Source organism: Centropristis striata, chromosome 9 (assembly GCF_030273125.1).
Source record: "Centropristis striata isolate RG_2023a ecotype Rhode Island chromosome 9, C.striata_1.0, whole genome shotgun sequence".
In the NCBI taxonomy this organism is placed as follows: Eukaryota; Metazoa; Chordata; class Actinopteri; order Perciformes; family Serranidae; genus Centropristis; species Centropristis striata.
In genome coordinates, this window is record NC_081525.1 from 8,549,693 (window position 1) to 8,575,631 (window position 25,939).

Consider the following 25,939-nt stretch of genomic DNA (forward strand, 5'->3'; position numbering starts at 1 on the left):
CAGCAGCAAATTGCGACATGATTCACTGGAGTCTGCAAGAGGCTTTTTGACAGATGAGACAACCATCAGAACAAGAAAAGGAAGAAGAAAAAAAAAGGGAATAGACCGATTCAAGTCAGGCAACAGATTTCAGAAGGAAGATAGAAATTCTGCCAAATTATTAAATAATCTCTGAGGCAACTTAATTTATGCCTTTAATGATTCCAGTGGGGCTTTTGTGAAGATTTTTAGAGTCCTTGAAAATTCAAAATCTTTACTTTTTAAATGTACAAAACCTCCATGAGGGTTTCTTCTATGTATGCTGCTGTATAATTCATGTGCCTGCTAATTGAATTAGTTTCCTTAATGCAGAGTCAGGCCTTTTTCTTTAAGACATCCATCAAACCCATGCAGATGATGAGTAAGACAAATGGACATGGTTACATTAACTCTACATAGACACCTAATATTTACACGTGGCACCGTTAGATAAACAGTTGCCTAATTGCACTATTCCACAGCTCATAAAGACTCTCGGTATCCATTAACGTGAGGTAATTAGTTGTAATTTGCATCATTAAAGACAAAACAATGCATAATTGTTTATGAATACTCAATCAGAGGATAATTACCTAGTCTTGATCTGCATCTTCAGGCTGAAGAGATGCAAAAAGATGCAAAAGGGGGCGAGTAGTCTTTGTTGTTTTACTGAAGAAAAACCTCCTCTTCTTCTCCTCCTCCCCCCTCACACACAAACACACTTCTCCAGCTTTAACAAACCCTGGAATTTTGCTTTTTAATTGCTGCTGGCCCATTTTTTCGTTCCCTTCCATTTTTTTTTTGTGAGGAAAAAAGGAAAGTGCACAACAAAGCCGATGCTTTTGTCTTGTGATGTAGCCTGTAAGACTCTGTCTGCAGAATGGCATTCCTCTTTGTTGGGTATAGAAAGTGAAGATCATTAGCTGCTGAGAAGACATAATGAGGGGAGCACTGGAGAGTATTGTATTGTGTGCGTGAAGTGAAGTGAATGTTTTCACTATCAATGTGTATGCACATGTTGAAAACTGTATGGTGTATGGTCTTGTTTTTTTTACTGCAGTACATGTATGTGTGTGTGTGTCTATAAGAAGAGACCTTTTCTAGATTTTATTCAACTATGTTCTGTTTTCTTCCATCAGCATGCAGCCATTTACTAATAACTTGTTGTGGGGAAGTACTATTAAATAATAATAAGAATAATAATAATACATTTGATTTTTATAGCGCTTTTAAAAGGTACTCAAAGTCGCTTAACATAAAAGAAGTGACACACACAAACACAATATGCAGAAAAAACTAAACAGAGATGAGAGATTATGAGTTCAGGTCTTGTAAGCTATTTTGAAACGGTGGGTTCTGAGTTGATTTTTGAAGGCATGGAGAATGTGTTCTGTGGTTCTGTGGATGTTTTGTAAGAGAGAAATATGCAGAGATGCAGAGAAAGACCATAAGGACTTACAATTAAAAAGCAATGGAATATTGTTTGAAGTTGAAGTTGTCCTATATCATACACATGATTTTTTAGTGTTTAAAAATTTTAAAAATGCTTCCACTAAGTCCAAATGTCAAACATTGTGCATTGCTTGTTAAAATTTAGTTTGTTAGCTTATATAGTATTCAACTAAAGCACATTTAGCTTCTTATTTTATGATTTGGCAAATAACGCAATTGTCACTGAAATTGCTGATTATTATAATGAAAGCACACCTAATTATATTTAATATAGCCATGACTGTCATTCATATTATGCATTAGGAATCCTTATGAGCACTTTTGAATATGGTATTATTATTCTCGTCTTTTTCATGTCTTATAATATTAATCATGGCCAGTCATGCATACATTACAGATCCCACTGGTATCAGACTGTTCAGTAGATTCAAATACACAACTGTTATTTTTAATAAACACTTTTTTATAAACACAGCTCTGTAGCAGTCGTCATGGGTCGGCAATATGTAAAAGCATGTATTTAATCCCACAGAAGGGACAAGCAAAGTGCATCCACTACATCCAAATGTCCAACATTGTGCATTGCTTGTTTATATTTAGTTTGGTAGCAAGCAGTTGTCTTTTTCTGCTGCTGCATTACTGCCACCTGTAGATGAGTGTGACACTGCCAGGAGTTTGTATCATGGCACCCACATGCACTCGCATGCATGTCTCTACCAGCACAATAAAAACAAAAGTCAGAGGAAAAACTGCCTTATAGTGCTACTAGAGGTAAAAAATCTAAATAAATACATTTTTTTTAAAACAGGGTAAGACTTTACAATAACCATCATTTATAAATGGTAAACAGATAGTTTATTAATGTTTAATCATCATTTATAAACCATTTAAAGGCCTTTTAGAATGGTAAATACATAATTTATTAATGTTTAACTAACTACATAATTTATAAATGACAAATGGATGGTATATTAATGTAAGTTTATAGTTACTTTACCATTAACAAACAATTACATTATAATTAATTGTTTAATAATAGTTTTAGTTGCACTGATTATAACATTTTTAACACCAATTTAAGTATGTTAATGATTATGAAATGATTCAAATACCTTTAAGAAATTGGTTGAAAACATTTAACGATTAAATATGTAAAGCACTTTGTAAATGGTTAATAATTGGTTTATAAACCATCTATAAACACCACTTAGTTGGTTATTGTAAAGTGTTACCAAAAACAGGTTTAATTTAATATGTAAACCAACAGTAGGTTTCTTATAAATGTATGAAAACAAGTGTATATAGCTTTTATTTTCTTCCTCCACATTTCTCAAGTGATCCCAGTTGTCACTGAGGTTTTGCTGCATGGTCTTGAACACTAAACCTGCATTATAAACTGAGTGGCATCTGAAAGATGCAGCTGTTTAGCAGGTACGCACATGGTACAGTAAAGCATTTTTGGTTTTTGTTTGTCTCTTGTGACCTTTCCAAACTTAAGAGGTGCCATGGTGCTAAATCACTGGAAAATACTTTAAATTATCAGACTCAGATCTTCCTTTGTCCTGCCCAAACAGACCAATTGTGTGAGTTGTGGCAGACATCTGCTAGACAAAATAAAATCTCATATCACTAAATTTCTTGCTACCAGCCTGCCCTAAATCTTCATGAAACGTATCTCAGTATGTTATAATTTTGATTCATACGTCGTTGAATGTTTTACAGACTCTTTATCTATCCAAATAAAGGCTTACTTTGGATGTTTTATTATTTTATATGGAGATATCTGTTTTTATACAGAACAGAGTTGAGTTTATTTGACATTATTAGAAAGGGGGCATTGCATCACACACAACTACAAAAATGTCAACGATAAGACAATAAAGTCTGAGAAAATTCCATTTTCTTGGACAAAGGTGTGTCTGCAACTGAGATGCTATAATTGTGGGCCGCCTAGTTATTGTATTCGGTCATTTATCTTCTTAAACTAGACAAAAACACTCCTTAGCCATAAAAGCTGCATGCCGTGCAGTTGCTAATTTGAAGCTATAACACCTTTTTCATCTCAATTCAGACGCTGCACACAAAGTAGAGAATCATTGCATATGCAAAAAGATCACACGCACACGCACACACACACACACACACACACACACACACACACACACACACACACACACACACCTGTACTGTCCAGATTCACTTTGATGGCTCTTTTACCACTCTGCGTGATGAATGTAATTTAAAGAATTAACACACATGCAGGGACAGGAACAGACACACAATTAGACCTCGGTACACACGCCTGTCTGCCCACCACCTACACTCCATCACTCACATCACACACACCTCTTCCCTCCATACACACACACCACCTCCCCCATCCTAACCCAGATGGTCGGTCCAAGCAACAGATCTGTGAAACACTGAGGCCACAGAGCATCAGTCCAAGGGATTCTGACTTCCCAGCTGAGCTTTTAACATGCGCAACAACGGCCCACAGCCACTGCATATGATGCTATGTGCCAGAGAGAGACAGACAAAGAGAAAGACAGACTGACAAAAAGAAAGAAAGGAAGACAGAGAGAGAGGGCAGACACAGAGACACAGCTCCCCACAGTGGAGCTGTATTGTACAGTCTACAAAACACCATAGGAAACATTAAGAGAGAGATGTAAAAGCTTCAACACAGCTGTATTTATGTCGCCTACAATCCAGGTTTTCACTTCTCCTCCTGCAGCTATAGCTCAGTTAGATCCTCTCTTTAATGCTCCACATAGGTATCATTTATTGCATTACAACAGAACATCAGAAAAAATAGCTTTGTTGTAAGATATGTGTGGGGACCCTGAGATGCACTTTCAGAGCCTGCGGCATCAAATCCTCACCCAAAAGTGCGTTATTAAATTAAATGTTTCTTTATATCGACGTGTTGTTTCCTGTTTTTGTTGTTGTCTTCAGTTATTTGTTTTTTTTATATCAAATCAAACAGTGTTTGCACGGGGGTGGTAAATTTGCAATTCAGCTGTGAAAAGGGCATGCCCTGTGCGCTTTCTGTCAATCGTAATGTAATTAGAGAATGAGGTCGACACAGCCAAACAGGGGTGAGGAAGGCTAATCAACTGTCTGAGTCACTCTCCAACTGTAATCAGAGGCAGAGTGAGAGAGAGACTGAGGGAGATTTAATTGATTAAAAATTGAAATCCCAGACCAAATATGTTCTAAGAGAAGTTAATTACAATTAAAGTGATAATTTTATTTAAATTTTGCATTAATTTCCCCTGCCTCTGCATCCATTTTCTCCTTGACCCCATCCTTGAGTGCACTTTCCAAAAGTATATTATGCAGAAAACACTACACACTGCATGGCCAAAAGTATGTGGACAGCTTGCACAAAGTTGGATGCACATTATTTTCTCAATTATCCGTTATCTATATCCGGTATCTATTGTGTGCTGTGACATTTAGTTCTGTTTTTTTTACAAACAAAGCCCAAAACAAAAGCGAACCAAGCCATGAGGCACACATATAATAATTATGGCATTTTCACAGTTCTTACAGTCACACACGCACATTTCATGCCATCACATTCATGTCAGTAGTTGTTACTGAGCTTATATAGTATTCAATTAAAGCACATTTAGCTTCTTATTTTGTGATTTGGCAAATTACGCAATTGTCCTTGTAATTACTGATTATTATAATGACAGCACACCTAATTATATTTAATATAGCCATGACTGCCATTCATATAATGCATTAGGAATCCTTATGAGCACTTTTGTAGGTATGGTATTATTATTCTAGTCTTTTTCATGTCTTATAATATTAATCATGGCCGGTCATGCATACATTACTGATCCCACTAGTATCAGACTGTTCAATAGATTCAAATACACAACCGTTATTTTTTCTTAAAAACACTTTTTTATAAACACAGCTCTGTAGCAGTCGTCATGGGTCGGCTATATGTAAAAAGCATGTGTTTAATCCCACAGAAGGGACAAGCAAAGTCAGACCAGTGCATAGAGAATAGTCAATCATCTACTCAGTATGCATGAGCTGCATTGGCATTATTCAAATAAGAACTGACCATGGCGAAAATGCAGGTAGCTAACTGTTTCTGTGAGTCTCTGGTGCCAGTTCAAATATTTGTAAATGGCTCTTTTGTAATCCTTTGGTAATACAGTAGTAGTTTTATTCAGGACTATTTTTTTCGGGGGTGGTGATGTCACTGGTGTTATTGCATAAGATGTTTTTCAACATAAAACAGCTTCAATAGTGTTATGATTTGCAATGTTCCTTTTATAATTTTTTTTTTTAGACGTGAGTCCTCAAGGGACAAACAGAGCATCGTTTTGTTATTCTATGCTGCAGTAGAGTTCAAAGAAAGAAGCTTTGGCTGACAGATCTGCTATAAATGAATCCATCCCATAATAATCTGGGATGATCTTATTGCAAATCATGTATCCCACCAATACCAGGTAAAATTGGTCTTCAATACTCCAAATTGAATATTAGGTTAATAGACGAACATTTATTTGTTGCTATTAGATTTAACTAGGGTTCAGCATAATAGTAGCAGTAGTAGACGTATAGTAGATTTAATAGTAGTAGAAGTAGTCGCAGCAGTAACAGTAGCAGAGGTAGTAGATGTAGTAGTGGTTGTAGTAGTAAACATAGCAGTAGTCAACGTAGAAGACATAGTGGTAATATACACAGTAGTAGTAGTAGAAGCAGTAACGTAGTAGACATAGTAGTAGTAGTAGCAGTAGTAGATGTAGTAGATGTAGGAATGGTCGACGTAGTAGAAGAAGTAGAAGACGTAGTAGAAATTGTAGATGTAATAGTAGTAGATATAGTAGTAGACACAGTAGTAGTAGTAGTAGGAGTAATAGCAGTAGTAGCTATAGTAGATATAGTAGTAGACACAGTAGTAGTAGTAGTAGGAGTAGTAGCAGTAGTAGCTATAGTAGATATAGTAGTAGACATAGTATTAGTAGTAGTAGTAGCTATAGTAGATATAGTAGTAGACATAGTAGTAGTAGTAGCTACAGTAGATATAGTAGTAGACAAAGTAGTAGTAGTAGCAGTAGCTATAGTAGATATAGTAGTAGACATAGTAGTAGTAGCAGTAGTAGATATAGTAGTAGCAGTAGTAGCTATAGTAGATATAGTAGTAGACATAGTAGTAGTAGCAGTAGTAGACATAGTAGTAGTAGCAGTAGTAGATATAGTAGTAGCAGTAGTAGCTATAGTAGATATAGTAGTAGACATAGTAGTAGTAGCAGTAGTAGATATAGTAGTAGCAGTAGTAGCTATAGTAGATATAGTAGTAGACATAGTATTAGTAGTAGTAGTAGCAGTAGTTGATATAGTAGTAGACATAGTAGTAGTAGTAGTAGTAGTAGAAGCAGTAGTAGCTATAGTAGTAGACATACTAGCAGTAGTAGTAGCAGTAGTAGCTATAGTAGTATACATACTAGTAGTAGTAGTAGTAGTAGTAGCTGTAGTAGATATAGTAGACATAGTCATAATAGTAGTAGACATAGTAGTTGTAGTAGCAGTAGACATAGTAGATATGTAGTAGTAGACATAGTGGACATAGTAGCATTAGTAGATGAAGTAGTACTAGTTCAGAAGTCCAAAGAGCAAAGTTGTCTTAATTAGTCCACACAAGTGAAAGTAAACATACAGCAAATCACTTAATAATGAGAAGGCATTGCCAGCTGCATCCCCACTGTCAATAATTCTGCACCTGAATAAATAATAAAGTGCTTTTACGAGTAGCTTTAAATTGCTTTTTGTGAACCAAGGTTGTCATTATGCTGTGTACGGCCCTCCCATGGCCTTCACCAACCAAATTATTGGCATCTTACAATAATGGTTTATGTAAATGAAAATTTTTATGTACAGTTTAATAATCCAGGTCTAATAAGCAAAGGTGGAGAGACCTTGATGCATTCTTGCTAAACAGATGCTCTCCCCATCCACAACTGCTGCATCATTTTCCCATTGTACAGTTTGTGTCTCACAAGGATGAGTGTCCTTCAGCAGCTAATGCAGTCAAAACTGTGGGAATGGAAGGCATTCAAACAATTTAAATATCTACACACACACACACACACACCAATAAAGTCCTTAGCTGTATCTGTTAACAGTACATTTTACATTTCAATTCAATGTAATTAATGTAATGTTTAAAGTAGCTAGCTTATCACATAGGGGGGGTTCGAATCCAACTCGGAGCCCTTTCCCGCATGTCTCCCCCTTTCACTCTGTCACTCTCAATAAAGCCTTGAAAATGGCCAAAACAATATCTTTAAAAAAAAAAAAAGAATGTATGTATGTTGGCTATCATAATATGTCATTTGCATTAATGCCAGGGCAATAAAACAGCATTAAATAATTATTTGGCCCACTTGCAGACGGTGAAAAGAATCGTAAAACCTCATTATATAATGATAATACAAAAAACGATTGCCTATTCACACATTCAATAGACACAGAAGCATGAGCATTAACCACCAACCTGATGAAATAAAGTATCCACTCTCTTCCTTGATCTATTTTGGTCTCCACCAACTCATCAGAGAAATGCCTGGCTATAATGTTTTTAAATGCTCCACTATGTTCACAAGCATGCTGCAAACTTAGTCAGTATGCATTTTGATGGTGGGTAGGTGGTGTACAGCAGCTTTATCTAAGCTTTTATTTTGCCTAAAACAGCTGCCTCTTGCTGCTAGAAATAAGGAAACAGATTATCATATATATATATATATATATATATATATATATATATAAACTGTGTCTGCTTATGGTGCGGCATTGTTGTTTTGCCTGGCACTGAATTGGACTGACTTGTGTTTCCTCTGCCAAGTCTGTTATTACTTGCCAAAAAGAGTAAAGTTTGTTTGTATTCCCTTTAACCCAGGATTTGGCCTGTTTCACCAGGAAGCAGAAGTTTATTTTTTTCTTATTAATACAGTATATATCAGTACTAACATGGACCATTGTGCATATAGTTATTACTGTAAATGTTTTATTTGTGAAATTCAGGCAGAATCATGTATCATCATGTATCAAAATAATAACGTAAAAATCCTTATATATGTGACGTTAGGCTCCAAACCCATAGGAAAAGAATAGGCAGAAATTTTTTTACAGTGATGCATTTCAAGGGCCATTATTGTAACCCCTCTATGTTTCTACCTCAGAGTACGTTTTTATATGAGACTGGGTTGTAGGCTCAGCAAGTGAAAGGGAAGCAACATAAAACCAGATGTTTTTTGTAATAAATTAAGTTATTTATTTTATATTACACACATAAATAAGTGAGGCTTATTACAAAGGAAAAAAAGGGCTGGCGGGAAGAAATAAATACAACCTAAAGAGCTAAGAGCTCTTAAAATAACTTACCTTTGATACATCAAACAAACAAACTAACAAAATGAAAATAAACCCTCACCAAATAACTTCCTAATTTTCTTAATGAAAAATCAAAAAACAAACACTCCTGCACCAATTGTGTCTAAACAAAAAGGAAATGAATGTGAGTCTACACGTTATCAGTTTTTGGTGCTCCAGTTTATGCTGGCCCAGTCCCCGGGTTGCTGGCTAGCTCTGATATCAGAACGAGGCACATGGCGAACTGAAAACTCAGCTGCCTTTACAATACATCATTACACAGCTTGTTGAATACTCAGTTCGGATTGGCCGATAACGGCATTCTATGGTCTGTTATTTCTGAAGAGCAAACAGCTGCTGTGTATAATGTGATCTTTGTTATGTATAGCAGACCATTGCTAGTGAAGAAGTTCGGATCATAGACTCTGGGGCACCATGTCCGTTCTTATCAATCCACAGGAAGAAGTGCGGTAAATTAAAAAAGTTAGCTTTCTGTTAACTGTCCTCAGTATAGAAAAGAAAAGGGGAGCAAGGAAATAAAACAGAAGAAATAAGAGAGGTTAAAAAAGACAAGAGGGCTCAATAAAACTTAAGAAGACAGACATGAAATAAACACTCAATGGAACGTGCTATGGGCTGTGGCTTTTGAGGCTGGAGTTGTGTTTGGTTTGTGTGTGTGTGTTTTTTTTCTTTGTCTCCTTTCCTTGTCTCCTTGTCACCTCCTCCAGGTTACCATGCAATCAACAACTGATTAAGGGGATGCAGAAGGTGAAATAGAGTGAAGACCCAAGTAGATGAGGGTGGTGGGCCACTTGACAGTTGTGAGGTGAGTTTTTAAGAAATTGTTGTATGGTGTTTGTATACTTTCTGTTTTGGGAAAGTAGTTTTCCATTTGTGTCACTAGTGCAGTGCCCGTAGGAAGTATGCATTCGTACATTACATACAGACCACAACAACGTCTGCAACTCCATAAAACACTTACTTTTTATAAGGTACACACACCATCCAGCACATACACATTGAACATTGATATTCGCTGGAAATTATTTGAATATTATTGGGAAATCGAAGCTTGTAGCGCACTTTAAAACTCTGAAAGATAGGTAGTCTAAATAGACTTACAGATGAGATGAGTCAGTTGTGGAAATCCAGAGCGAATTGTGTTACTGACCAGGTGTAGGCCTATCACACAATGGGGTGGAGCTCCCCTAAAAGGCGTCCGATCGGAAACAGTGCAATGCCGCAACACGTCCTACGTAAATAATGATATTTTCAAAAATCTTCAAAATCGAGGATGCACATCTTCGTGCCATGTGCAAGCCACATACGAAACCTTAGGTCAGCGAGATATGCCCTAGCTATATACACACACTCACACACACACACACACACACACACACACAGACGCTTCTTGCTTTTATGGATAGATTTGTACCTAATTTTATCGTATATATAATAAATCATTTACTTTTACATTGATATCCTTTTTATCCTTGGTTTACTAATATAATGGTTATTCCCTTGCCCAAGAAACTGGTTAAGTAACATAAATGGGGGTGAATGAGTGGTTAATAAAAAGTAATCCGTCAACAGACTTTGACAATTCCTGTTAGAGATCTCACTGTTACCAAGGCTTTCACTGGCTATCTCTCTTGAGCTGAATCTCTGATCCCCACACACTGAAGGGCTTGTTCACTACCCTGCAGATGTCTGGTCATAAATATGAAACATGTTTGATGGTATCAGGAAAGCTCAGATGTGTGAGTCGCTCAGTCTGGAAGTGAGTGAATTTCTAAACCCCTGGCGCTCAGCATCGTGAAATCTTTTCCAACTACACCCATCCAGTGCCTTAACCAGGTGTGTTATATAAAACTGTGTTCATTAAACATACCAGTCTGATTCTGTCACAAATGAACACAAAGTTGAGGACATTGAGGAAAATGCCAAGATAAACAACACGTTATTGTGTCGAGAAGACGAAAAAGCTGTTTTCCATCATGGTTAAGTGATAGGAAGGCAGATAGGTTGCAGCTGAGTTGGTGATGAATACCACTCCGAGCGTGTACCTGACAGGTTTTCGTTGCGAACATCATACTCTCAGCATTTCCAATGGGGTCATTACAGATGCAAATCCCAGTCGCAGCGGTGTTTTATGACACCTGTTCTTGTTTTCCAGGCCGGCCCCGGCAAGTGTCCCGTTGAGGACTTGCAAATCAAGACGGAAAACGAGAGATAGGCGGACAGGTAGGCCCACTCAGCTGTCAGCGTTGTCCCTCGTCTCCCTCCACCCCCCCTCCCCCCCTTTCCTCGCGATCACAGCTCTGCCATTTGTGCTCCCATCAGTCATTTTCATAGCCCCATCCCTCTCCCCACCTCTCTCTCTCTCTCTCTCTCTCTCTCTCTGTCTCTATGTTAGATGAGGACATTGCACCACACCTCTCCCTGATTCTTGAGCATCTGCTTCTTTCTACCACCAGTTGTCTCTGGAGAGCTTGATGCTCATGGGAGTTCTGTGTGAACTGGGTCAAAGGTTTTCTTGCAGCTGTCCATGTTCATGCAAAGGAACCAGGTCCCAATAACATGCTAAGGACATATGGTGCCATAACCAGAGGTGAGTAGTGCAGCCTTGAATGGCTGAAGAATCCTGCAGTGCCTGCCAAGCAGAGCATATATGATCAATTCAGAGGTCTCAAAGGCAGGAACTGTATGTTAAAATAAGCCTTCTCCCTTGTTATCTGCCTGAAGTGTGGTTGTAACAGTGTAGAAGGTGGGATATACTTTAATTGTTGAGGTAACTTGGAGTTATCCTCTTTTTGGACACTGGTGGGAAAACCTTATGGGATGGAATTCAGGACAGTAAACATAGGAATTGCATCTTTATTGGACAATTATGCAACTCGAGATCTACATCCAGTGCCAAGGTTGAGTGTCAGTGCATGAAGTAACAACATGGAAAATAAAGGTGTAGAAGTTGGCATGTTGGATGATTCACATCTGACTTTTATTGATATATTTTCTTAATATGGCCCAGATGTTTTAGTGTTTAACCCTTCCCATAACTTAATCAAAGTTTATTTTCCAGTATCTGTTCTTTCCCCAATCTTAAGATGGATAGATAGATAGATAGATAGAAAGATAGATAGATAGATAGATAGATAGATAGATAGATAGATAGATAGATAGATAGATAGATACATAGATAGATAGATAGATAGATAGATAGATAGATAGATAGATAGATAGATAGATAGATAGATAGATAGATAGATAGATAGATAGATAGATAGATAGATTGATTGATTGATTGATTGATTACTTTATTTATCCCACACACTGTACTGCACACTGTAACAAATTGCTGTAAGAAAACAGCCAAATTGTGACAGTAACATACTGTTTTCCATTAAAAAGGTATTATGAAAACAATGCATTCTGGGCAATATTTGTAGGTAGCTTGCCATTTCCCATAAAATATATGAAATATATATATGATATTTTCTAAGTCCTAACTAACTCATTCAGTATATGGTATATTAAAATTACTGAGGTTACAGTGAAGACAGTGCTTAGTTCATAGTAATTGGCTTTCAGACAGTAATATGCTCTATTTACCAAATATGACTGCATTGTATACACTAGCTTCAGCACTATACTGTGTTTTAGTCTACTGTAAAAATCAATGAAATACAGGATTTTACTGTAATTCATTATGTGGTTTTATCACAGTAACATACTGTAAAGTAGATAACAGTAGAGGAACTGTAAAATTAACAGTAGAACGCTGGCAACCCTGCTGCCAGTATTTTACTGTTAATTTACAAGACAATTGTTTACAGTGCAGGTGTAACTAAAACATCCAGCCAATGAAGTTATTACAGAGTTTTTTGGAAATCATTCCTTTCTAGTTCTCCTGCCAAACCAAACCGCCTCTCTTGCTCCATAATTCATAACCCGTTGCTTTACTCTTGAGATGGATCTCTCACTGTCCTGCTTCCACAGGAAACAGATCCCATTAAATAATGATCCATTCTCATGGGACCTTTAATGAAATATATATATAAAAAGAAAAGGAATGAATAATAACCATAGTTAACTATGAGGAATGCCAGTATGCAGCTGTTTTCACTTTTCACATAGCCACGTGAGGAAAAGGGTTTTTTTTTTTTTTCATGAAGCACTGTGCTTTGAATTTTGCAGGATTATTTTCCCTTCTCAAATACACATTTCTCACCTGTGCTTCTGTAGCTCTTGGTTATAATCCCCAGATTTTATTCGCCAATTTTCTGCCTCCTCATATCCTCGCTTCTTAACTCGCCAGCTGCGAAAACACCACTGGTGTATCTTTTGCAAAAGTCTTTTCAGCAACCAAGACCTTTTTTAAAATAATTTATGTATAAATGTATAGTTGCATAGGCAAATGCTTTAAACCTGATGTATATCTTTTTTTTTTAAAGCAACATCTCATGCATTTTACAGTTGTTATACATTTAAACAGCTTTTTTGTACATTCAGATTTAGAGGAAATGTATGGTTTGATATAATCTGCTCTGTAAAGTTTGGCAGAATGTGGATTTTTTTTTTTAAGCAAATCAGTCAAATAGAACTGCAAACAGAGATACTCATGATATATAACAGAGTTGAGACAATGGCCAGTTGATGCAGCTGTGCCCCAATTCATATTTAATGCAATTCCTCTTCAAATGTCTAAGGCAGGAATATCTTATTCTGTTAAATGCCTGTAGCCTCGACTCCTCCATGCCGATCTCACCTGCTCGGCAAAAGGATGTGAGCAGCAGCTGAGGAAAAGGAATTGGGGGATGTACAAACTACCTGTATCCAATCTGTGACAATACATAGCTTTCTTTATCCACTTTGGATAACTATGGTACAGTGTTGCCCAAAGGCAACATACCCATTGATGGCCTGTCAAATTTCTACAATGCATCTTTTTGAGTGATGCAATACTTTAAAAAAGAGGGAAGACTATAGGGAACCAATAGCAATGCTTTAATTTGTCACATGACCTCCAGGAGGCCATATTGAAACCCAATTTTTCAGAGTTTTCCAAAGTAAACAGCTTTGCCATTTTGCAGCACAAAAAATCACTCAAAACGTAATTTCGTGGCCCTTTTCCATCTGGAAAAAAATATATTACAACTGATAGGTGAGTCAACCTTAATTTTTGGTAGTTTCATACACTTAGACTGTTCAAGACAATCATTTCAATGGGTCGTTCAATGGTTCAATGGTACAATGTTGCCTATACAGGCAACACTCAGACAAGAAACCGGTTAAAAAAGTTCCTTTTAAAATGTTTTTAAATTTAAAAGGTTATGTATTGTACCCTGTTGAAGCTACTGAATCTTTTACACATGTTTATTAAATAAATTATGTTAAGATTAATTTTAAAAACTTTCTTTTTCACTTTTGCACCATTATGGTACAGTGCAAAAGCTTCCACAAAAAAACAATTTTAAATTTTTTTCAGATTATGTTTATTCAGTCTATTGTAAGACAAAAAAAAAAATCCAAACATTTTTTCCTAACTGGCATCATAATGCATACCATAGAGGGTTAACCAAGATAGCCTCTACTTTTATAAGCTGTCTGGAGCAAATGTGTTGCCACTGCAACCTTAAAGTAATCTTGTTGGGTGAATTAAATATATATTTACCCTTTATATGTATGTATAATAGATAATAGAATACTGTGTTGTACTTCCTGTCAGTATGAAAAATGTTTGTAAATTGACCTTGCCACCTCATTGCTAAATGTGCACACATCCAAAGTGATACATGAATAACTTCAAGCTGAATACAAGTCCAACAGATGTGCAGGCCTCCAGCAGTGTTATCAGGGCAGGGTTCAGTTCACAGTCCTGAATTCTATCTCTTGCTACTTTGCATTGTAAACTCCTGATTTGCTTAAAGACTTGTTTTATTTTAAACTTTCATAAGGCTTGCACAGCTGCTGTCTTCAGAGAGCAAAATGCTGAGGTAAAACCTATTTTTCCAATTTTTTTGAGGGAGTTTGAGGTTAAACAGTGAAAGCTGACATTTGTGTAAACCTTGAGCCTGCCTGCGCTCCTCTTCAACATGCATGGGCTTGTACCTGTGGGGTTTGTCAAGTAGGGGAGAAAAAAAAGAAGTTTGGGCAGTTAAGGATCAGAGTGAGTTGCACGCATATTCAACTACTTGCAGTCACGGCACACACTTCAGTCTTTTTGGCAACAGAAAACACATGTTGTAAGTATGAGCTCCAAATTGGCTTTAAGCTTCGAGACTTTGGACAAACTGGCTGGCTGGCTGGCGCTGAGGATTTTGAGACTGTTGAACATTTTGAATGTTTTACTTCCCCCTCCGGTCCGCCTTGTTCTTCGGTAATGACAGACTCTCTCTGATCTCGCCCAGGCAAAAAGCATGTTGCTAAAATAAAACTGGGATGTGTTTTGCGGATGGTTCTCTCTTGTCTGCGAGTTTGTGAGCAAGTGTTTCTGATGGGGCTCCTGTGATCTGTGCCGTTTCTATTGGAAGTTTTTCCCTCTGTGTGTCTGTGTTTCTCAGTATGCCTCCAGCTCTCTTTCCTTTCCTTCCTTTCCTCCCTAAGAAAACATGAAAAAGGTCCAAAGACGAGGGAGAATTCTTTGAGCTGAATCTTCGCTCTGTATGATGCAATCCAAAGCTGTGTGGCTGCATTAGGATGTAGCCTTTCCTCTGATGCCTTGTCCCTTACTTCAGAGGGACTTCTTGATAGTGTTTCTCTTAAAAAGAGCGGCCCAAATCAAGAACTTTGTAGCGTTTTCATACAACTTCATTGAAGGAATTACTTTCAAGCAATTACTTTTTCTTGTCAAGATGGAAATCACATTTTCTTATTATTCTTCTTCTTATTTTATTTTTTTTGGATAACAGAATTGAGGAATTCAGGCAAGTGAGCTAAATCTGAAATTCAAAGCAAACTAACGAACTAGAAACATTTAGAATGTACTTCTCTGCCTTTGGAACATGGCTAAAATGTGCTGCTGAGTATGTCTGAGTTTGTACATCTGCAGACAACATACACTTATCCTTGTGAGGACCCTCATTGACACAATGCATTCCTTAGGCCCTTTCCCTAACCTTAACCATCACCCTTAACCTTAATGTTGAAACAGTCCTTTGAAGAAGTGAGGACTCGCTGAAATGTCCTCACTTTTGAAATATGTCCTCATTCTGTTTGTTTAATAATTATTATGGTCCTCGCTATGTAGACAGTACAAGACAATTACACACACTTTACGGCGCGCGCCCAATTTGGCGTCTTAACTGGTGTGGTCCAAAGACTTATGGACATAGTCCATGATGTCAGCCATGGGTTTCCAAAGAGCCATGGCATTGTCTGACTCCTTTTAACTCCCATCAAATCCAAAAAATGGGGACTCTCTTAAAAAGAGGTAGCGCTGAATAATTCACCCCCTTATATTTATTATGAAGGAAATAAGCTATATGGTCCATAACTGTTTTGACCAGGCTCTAAACATTTTTTTCTGCAGTAAATTTGGGTATTTTAATATGGGGGTCAATGACGATTGCCTTCCTTTTGAAGCTTCAAGTGGCCATTGTAGTTTTTGGCATTTCCAAATTGGCCTGGCTTTAATATGCTGCCCAGGATATGCCGATATGTTCTGTCCCAGTCATCTGGCCTCATTCATCCTGGTCCAGGCTTCATGAACACTTCCTCACTTCACCTCTTGGACTTCAAACACGCCATTAATATGAGACGGTTAGAAATTAGAAACAGATAAAATAAAGACAAGAAACTCACCCATCACCACAGGAGAGTGTCAATATATGTCTAATGGCTTATCTTTATTTAGAGGACATTTCAAACGACCTTGTCACAGACAAACTGCCACTGAATGAGTAACAGAATCAGACGAAAAGTGCATGGAACTCAGTCTCTGTAAACTCTGCAAGGACTTTTTTATATATCAATAAGTGATATGTGTAGCCACACACATCAGCTCCAGTCACTTCTTCTAAGTCAGTCAGACAGCTGTCACAGCAGAAAGAACAGCGTGACACTCAGTCAGCAGTGTTCATTTGATGAGGCAGGCTGCTGGACTGCGGTGCTTGGAGCAGTCTTGTTCCAGGTACTGGTGCTGATGACTAGCTGGCGAGGTCAGCCTGGTGCTGCTGGCTCAGTGATACGCCAGAAAGAAACCATGTGTGAACATGTGTGTGGAATTGCAAGGTTGCTGGGCAGGGTGTTGCCCAAGTTAAAGGTTGCAAAGGCATGCTAAAACATTAGCAATAGCATTACTTGTTTGTTGACAAAGGGTGCTGAGCTGCACCCACAGGCAGCCCTCGCTGCTGGGTGTGGCTCGGAAGGTAGGAAGGAGTATTGTGCATTTCCTTAAGAATACTTATACGTATTGTGAAGTGGTCTAGTCGTAATTTCTTGAACCCAGAAATGTGTTGAAATATGTGCATGTTGTATATAATTATTGTATATAGTTCTTGTGGGTTTGTGTGTGTGTGCATGCTGTTATATAGTTATTTTGCACAGGGCACTTCATTTCTTAATCCGTCCTTCCATAGGTCAACACTGCCTCCTGACCAGGTTCCAGAAAGGTTTTCACCAACTCAGACCCCCAAGTATACATGTTGACACCTGGAAAAAATATTTTGAGCATGACTTTATCAAACGATCTGATTTGGTCTGTATGCAAATGAGCGCATATTTGATGAGTTATGGCCTCATTTGCATATGTAAACATTAAAATACTAAAAACATGCAATACATTTTTTTCTCGTCTTAACATAAGTAATCAACTGAGAAAGTTTCATGGTGATATGTATTATTTAATTTTTTTTTACCCTATTCACCTGTGGTGTCTTTACTTTATTGTCTTATTATGCTAATTATGCAAATTGCCCAAAGTGCAACTTTTAGCAACCAAGTTAAATTCCATCCATTAGGCCTATAGATGACATTTCTGCAATAAAACTTTAGGGTACTCAACATTTCTGGGTTTTCTATTGGGCCTATGGGGATTACGACTTGACTAATAAGCCGAATTCTTCAGCAGAATTCTGGAGAGTTGCCACAGATTTGAGATAAAAATCGGTAAACCTTTCACACAGAAGCTGCTGTGTCTGCTGCTGCTTACATGTTTATGTATGTCACAGACACATTCTGTACAGTCGCTGTTATCCCGTCCACACATCAGATTATGTGAATAGCTCTTGCACAGCCACTCCAGCTGTGTCAGTGCAGATGCTGCTTCTTTATAATTTATTTGCTGCTCTTTTGAGCTTGTTCTCTTGCTGTAATTCCTTGTATTACATCCACTGCTCTGACGTATTCTTATCTGAATCAGCTGCAACAAACCCCGAAGAGATCATTCATTTTTAATCCTATTTAAGAACAAAGGGATGGTTTGGCAGACAAGCTACAATTAAACAGAAGTACAGAAGTACAATTTTTAGCAAAAGGTTAGTGAACCCAGTCCGCAGTGAGTATTATAATATTGTACATATCTCTATTTACTTCAAATTTATTCTATTTTTTATATTTCTATTTGTATTTATATTGTTGTATATTAGTGTAGAATGCTCTTTTACCTTTATTTTATTTACAGAATTATTTTCTATTCTGTTCTTATACAGCAGCTGTAACAAAGCAATTTCCCGCCTGGGGATCAATAAAGTATTTCTGATACTGATATTTAAAAAAAAATAAACAAGTTTATTAAATCAATCAGGTAGACCATGATGTGCTCAGTGAAACATACAAATTTTAAATTACACCCTAATATGCAATTACTGAAATTAACCATTTACTTATACTAATTAGGTATTTAACTTTCAATTTTCTCCATGTCTTTTACTACATTTCAAAAGGTAATGACAGCACTTTTTGCATCACTCCATTTATTTAAAATCTTTAATTACTCCTCACATCATACAGATTTAACTAATATATATATAACCTCATGCAATGCAATGTTTGATTGCAGATTAAGCTTCCCAACAATATTAAACTACTCACTGTATGTTACTTATAGTAATAGAATGATACATTGCATAAAGTAGTAAAGCACTAGAAAACAACATAATGAGTACCTTTATTTTTGTTAATCAGGTAGATTTTACCTCTCTATGTTTACTAAAATAAAAATGTAATGCAGGATTCACAAAATTGTGTTATTAATTCTATGCAGGATTTTCTTTAAAAGAAAAAAAAGTAAAAAATAAAATAAATGTATAGACTATCCCTCTCAATCATCCCTTATGACCCACAGCAGGGTCTGTATATGCAGAGAATCTCTGCCTGCATGTTTGATTTTGGTTTATGTTTATTGAAAAAATGACAGTTGAGTGAGTCATTCATCAACCAACGTTATTATGAGTTTTAGCTGACAGGTGACCTTATTCTGTAAAGATGTGATAAAATGTGTATTCCTGTTTGACAAGCTGACAATATTTAAGATGTTTTTGCTCTGCAGGGCTCCTGTTGATGAGGTTATGGCATGGGGAGAGTCAATCAACCATCTTCTGGAGTGCAAAAGTAAGCTCACATATGGCTTTTCTCCTCTCAGTCTTTTGTCAAAATGCTCTCTGCTCGGCCCCGCATATCATCTTGAATCACCTCCAGGCTTCTTTAGGAGGATCGAGGATATATTCTTCCTTTAAGTTCATCAAATCCATTTGGAGATATATTTAGGGAGGACGACACTCGCAGAGATAAGAGGTCTAATCTGAGCTGCCAGGGTAGATAGGGTGATTCCAGCCAGCGTTTATTCATTTATAAAGCTGGCGCTCACTGACCATATTCCCGGCCTCTATTTGAAAATTGACTAAAGGGGCAGATGGGTTCTTTCTAGCTCTCTTTCTGCCGTCTCTCTTCTCTCATTACTTTACTGAAATGAATTCAGCTGATCTGTAATATTTCAGCCCGTTGTCTCCTGTGTGAAGATTAACTGTCCCCCCGAAGATAAATTTTGTCTTCCATCCCAGTTGCTCCATTGAAGAAATGCAGTGGCACGTATAATAAATCGGTAAGCTGTGGCCATTTGATGGCATTCATACCTTTACATCCAGTGCGATTTTAAAGGATAGACTCTGTTGTGATTGAAAGCTCAGATATGGGCTGAGAGAGATTTGTAGACGGGAACAAGCGGCCCCTGGACATATTTTGTTTTCTGTCAATTACTGTCAGAGCGCCAGCTGTGATTTATGCAAAGCAATTTGTGAGAATAACACCGGTGCTCCCAGTTAGCTGTTTGTTTGTGCTCCCAGAAGACGTGCTAAGTATTTTACACCTGCGTTAGAATCACAGCTCCATGAATTCTCCCGCAACAACAGGTAATGGGTGGGAGTAGAAGATAACAAGGAATATAGGTGTGTGCAATTATATGATGCTGAGGCAAGGCACATCGGGATGCAAGGTTTGGTTTTGAAGTTAAAAGCGCCTCCAGACATCCACCACAATACCTGGCAGGTTGCTGCGCTGTCTCTTTGTTCAGTGACTTCTTTGAGCTAACAAGGAATATGTTCAGGAAGAGGGAATGTGAGTGAAAGATAACAGAAAGGCCTAACCTTTAGCTACGGTGCATTGCTCTTATGATTTTCCCCTTAAAATACCCAGATTTCTTTAAAAAGAGCGTATTAGTTTAAAGCTATTTTCATCCATTTTTACATCCCTGTGTGCCCGTGTATTGTGTCTCCTTTTGAAAAAAGAAAGACCTTGATCATGGCAGTTTGCAGTAAGCAAGGTTCTCTTGTAACAAGCACAAGGTCAGAAATCTTTTGATAACATAAAGTGAAGAGAAAACAAAAATTTGATCTGCTGAGGTAGCATTTAGAAAAAGGTTCATTGCACTCCTGCGCTTGATATTAGACATACTGATATTGATTAAAATAATAATAATAATAATAATAATGCATTCAATGTATAGCCTCATCTCATAGTCTTCCAGGATGAATCATGATGCATGATGCTCCATATTCTCATGAAGGGGTTAGTAGGATTTCCTACAAAAACCTATGCAGCGGTATTTTAATGATATTTTACGAAATTAAACACATAGTTGACATGTGGCAGCCGCTGCTGTACAGTACACTTAGTAAACTAAACTAAATAACCAAACAAATTAACTATTTTTGGAAAAAAAAACAACCCGAAAAAAGACAAAAACCACCTCAAGTGAGCGTAAAACTTTTATGCGCATTTTTGAACGTTTTTTCGTACTTTGGTGTTTCCATCAAGCTTTTCTCTTGAGAATCTTCTCAATGTGCATCGAAACTTTGTTGATGGAAACACAGATAATGTTGCCGCCTGGCGCCAACCTCCGTGTCTGAGCAGGGAGGCAAACCAGGAAGTGCCTTAAGCTGCATTCTACCGAAAATTCCAGCAGGGGGTGCTGACAGCGGCTGCAAAAGCATTTCGGCCCATACATTTCAATACAAAATGAAAAAAAGTTCTCACTTGATTTATTACCTCAGAAAATGTGGTCTCAATTTCTAGTTAAAAATCTTCTTCAAGACAATTTAAGTTAATAGTGTAAATAATGGTCCAATTTAGAAGAAAATAGAAGATAAAGAATCATATGATTTGGGGCGTGGCTACCTTTGATTGACAGGTCTCTAACAAGGCGAGTCGTCATCAGGAGAGAAGCAGAACAATGTGTATCCACGGCAACGTGTCAATTAAGTTATATTTAACGTTATATACATATAAAAAAGGACGTTTACCGGTTTGGTCTCATAAGTTTGACCCTTTCACACTGTATTTTTACTTAATGACAGTTTATTTGAACGTTTTGTTTATTAAAAATGTCTTGTTCAGCGTTTGGTTGGACTAACAGACACTCCAAGGAGTCGCTGTTCATTTTTCTTTGGTAATTAACATACATTTAGTTTTTGTTTTTGCTAGCCAAAATGAACATCCCAGTTCATGCTACAGCTAATGCTAACATGAATTAGCAGCGGCTTCTCTCAGTCAGGTTGAGGTGTAGAGAGGCTGTAGTCAGTGATCAGATCCCTCTCGCTCCTCCACAGTCCAAATATGGTCTGCTCCCCGTATCAGAAACAAGATGGCGACACAAGATGGTGACGAGTGTAACACTGAACTCGATGCTTCCAACGCGCCACAAACCAATGGGTGACGTCACGGTCACTACGTTCATTATTTTTACCGTCCATGGTTGCAACATCTACTTCTTCATGCTACAGTGACCTACCGCCTCTCGAGGTAAAAGTGATATTACACAACAGGATGTACAAGGGCTAGCTGTTTAGCATGCTAATTTCAGTCTTCAATCTTGTGTACACTAGATCAATTGACCTCATGTAAGAGTTATTCATGCAAACAGATTTGTGTCCAAGTGACACATGTGAAAGATTTAAGATAATCTTTTGCATTCAACAATTTTCTTGTGTTTAGTGGATCAGACCTGTCCTATGAGTCACAAACAGATAGGTTGCATGTCTTAACAGGTGAACTATGACTTAATATTTTAAAAAGACCTGTCCAGGGTGTATCCCTCCTCTCGTCCAATTTCAGATTAGTTCAGTTCGGAGAAGCAGTTAAGGAGAATGAATGAATGAATAATCAAGACTTAATAGAAAATTAAATGTCTGTACACCGTATTCTTCTTCTTTACAAATTTAGCAGTTTCCTGCAGTCTTTAGATTGTATTTTTGTTGACATACGTCAGTACAGCAGCTTGTACACTTCAGTAGATTGACAGTTCTCTGACAGCTGCCTGAGGCTTCTAATGCCCACTCATGTCCAGCTCTATCCTCTGTTGCACTGCAATATTCTCTGCATGACTGTCACGTCCCCTCAGACTGCCTCCCACATTAGTCATTTTTTAACATTTAACTTCATGTCAGACTATTCCCTCTTTCTGTCTATGGCTGCCACAGTGCAACACTGCTCTACTCTAATTGTTTCGGGTCATCTGATACCACGACTTCTAAACTCATCTGCAGGTTTCAGTGCAGTGTTAAAGTAGAATGTTTGAATGTTCAACAAGCACCGCGAAGCTCCTGAAATGGCAGCCGAAATGAGCAGTTTATGGTGAGCTTATGCAGCTAAAAAGTCGTGTAGAATAAAGTTCTGCAGAAAGATAGTTGACTGCTCAGTGGTGCATGGACTCAACAATCAACTATCTTTCTCCAGTATCACATACTGCACCTTTGAGGGTTTAGTGAATCTAACTTATGCACCTCTTCAAGCAAAACCTAGCAAAAAGGATTTTTAGGATAGGATTACAACAATGTTAAATGTCTTAATATCACAAGATAATAACAAGACTAAAAATGTTATCTTTTAGGACTTTAGGGCGTCATTATCTTTCACTTTTATCATAAAATAGAAGTAGTAGTCTGGGGCCGATTTGGGGGTCCCCTGGCCTGCCCCCCCCTGACGCTCTGGCCTGGCCTCGCCCCCTCACTGCGACGTATGTTGTTGTGGCTGTCACTGTCATGACGCGTTGGTTTACATTGGGTTAATATTACTATTTTTTGTTATTATTATTATTATTATTTATTTTTTAAATTTATTTAATTAGTTATTTTATTTATTCTTGTTTATTTGTTTTCTCTCGTTAGCGCTTCTTGCTTTGTTTGCCTATTTATTTTCATTGTGTGATACATATTAATGAGCCATGTTATATATTTTTATATATATGTCGCAGCATCTACCCCTCATCCACATACACACACGCGCACACGCGCACACACACACACACGCACACACACACACATGCATACACCTGTGATGCCTCTGTGCAAATCGTTTATCATTCATGTTTTTCTTTGTTGTTGTTCGCGCTGTATGTCTACCGTCTCTACTTGTGGTCCACATGGTGTGTATGGAGTGTATTTGTCTCTCATGTTACCTGTTTGTTACGTCATTTCACCAATAAAAAATAAAATAAAATAAAATAAAATAGAAGTAGTGACACATAATTATCAGTCAGAATTGTACAGAACGTGGGAAATATGACATATTATGTAACTGTGCATTAAAGCATAATTGTTGATGTGGTTACACATGGGGGGGGGGGGGGGGGGACTAATTCTGTAGTTCTAGTTTAAGCCCATCTGCCCCTATTTGACTGTTTAATTGCTGTATATTTTGTCACAGGCTAGACACCCTGTAATTAAGGTTAAAAAGAGAGAAAATGTGGCAGACTAGCCAGGTGCTTAAAAACCTTGAAATTCCACTTCAGTTAAATGTTTGAAATCAATCCTCCTGGTTTCAAAGTGTGCATGCTCCCTCTGTGCAGCAGGCCAGCTGGTGTTTGAGGACTTTCTGAGGACCGAATACAGTGAGGAGAACCTCTTATTTTGGCTCGCCTGTGAAGACTACAAGAAAATTACCAGAGAGACAGAAATGACGTCTGCTGCCAAAAGGATCTACACAGAGTTTGTCGAAGTTGATGCGCCTAGACAGGTACGGCTCTTTGTAAAGTGAGACATGAATGAAGTGAGACCTGTGTACCTCCAAAGCCAGCCTCAACTGGCAGCTTTGCTTTCTGGCGATGTTATGTTGTCTCTGTTTTATTCACTTCTACTATCAAACACAATGATTACAGGCCACCTTCACTTTCTTTGTTGCTCAACGTTTTTCTTTTGCTATTTGAACACGCAGTTAACTTTCAGAGCGGAATAACATTTCCAAAAAGAAAGAAATCATGAGTGAAATAAAAGTTGCTGTTTTCTAAACACAGATAAACATTGACTGTGTGACGAGAGAAGAAATCAGTGAAAATCTCTCACAGCCGGAGCCAAATTGCTTCGACAGGGCTCAGAGACTGATATACGGCCTGATGGAAAACGACTGTTATCCGCGATTTCTGAAATCAGAAATGTACCAAGCTCTCCTGGAACAAGCTGAACAGCAATGAAAGCAACCTGAGGAAGAAAAAAGGCTCGTCCAACGCCTCTCTGAATGATTGATTCTTCACTTCAGTCGACTCTCCTTAGAATCTCAGTTTAAACAAAAAAGGCTTGTCTGTCAGAGGAAGCAGAAGTGAAAGGAGATACACAGCTGTCGCCACGACGACAGACGGGATCTAAAAGCCAAACATGATCTAAATGATGCATTAAGCAGCTCTTGAAGTCCATTTTGGTTTGAATTGTTTTATATGGCACAAGAAAAGGCCAAGAATTAAGAAAAAGGCTGAGAAGCTCTAAAAGGTTGACATTTGGATGGAAAGACAGGTCTCAACGGTAATTCTTTTAACAATGTGTGTGCGTAAATTACACATTTGTTCTATCAAATTCATTTTAATCAGTCATTTTTATTTTATGGAGGGTCCAATTTTGAATGTCAACTGCCCAAAATTACCCATGAAAGTGTATCATCATCAGTTAAAATTCAGTTTGTATCGTTATATTTCTTTCCTCCTATATAACATTAACACTGTGTGCTTGTATGGGATCCTCTTATCTTGTTTGTATTTCTGAATAATAAGCACTGTATTTTGTCTGTGATTTACCACCCTTGTAAGTTTGTTTTTGTTGGATACACACCACATGAAAGTATAATCACTGCAACTTTAAAGCATCCCATTCTCCCTGCTTTTAAATAAGTTATTTTTTGACAGTAAATATTGTTTTTGAATTAAAACTCTGCCGTGTTGTTATTGTTGGACTAGTCCTGCAGCTGTTGTTGCTGATTATGATGATTAAAAGCAAACAGCATGCAGGGTATGCACATCAAAAAAAAACTTCCACAGGTGCTGGATCAAAACGCAAACTGAAGCCAAAAGATAAAAAACACAGATATTTTAATTTCGATAGAGCAACATTTTCATCTTGGAGAAATCATGCATTGCCAAATCACCATCACAAAGCAGAACAAGTACTACACAGGCTAGTTGTGATCTGCATGATTAAAGTTCAATCAGACTGGACCAATCAGAGCAGAGCTGGACCTCTCTGTCTGCTGCTCCCACACAGGGAACAAAGCAAGATAAGAAAAATATTATACAGGCACTTATTGCATCCAACACATCAACAAAATCAGTCAAATCTATAGCAGGAATCGCATAAGTACTTCAGAAGAA

At 37.7% G+C, this 25,939-nt stretch overlaps 1 protein-coding gene across 1 annotated transcript; it reads left to right on the plus strand.

Annotated features, from left to right (window-relative positions):
• Positions 1-10,603: 10,603 nt before the first annotated feature.
• Positions 10,604-25,481, plus strand: LOC131977808 (regulator of G-protein signaling 21-like). The gene is made up of 5 exons (XM_059341251.1): positions 10,604-10,654; positions 11,352-11,404; positions 19,364-19,425; positions 24,155-24,321; positions 24,599-25,481. The coding sequence occupies exons 1-5, from the start codon at positions 10,604-10,606 to the stop codon at positions 24,773-24,775; spliced, it is 510 nt and encodes a 169-aa protein (XP_059197234.1). The 3' UTR covers positions 24,776-25,481.
• The last annotated feature ends 458 nt before the right edge of the window (positions 25,482-25,939 follow it).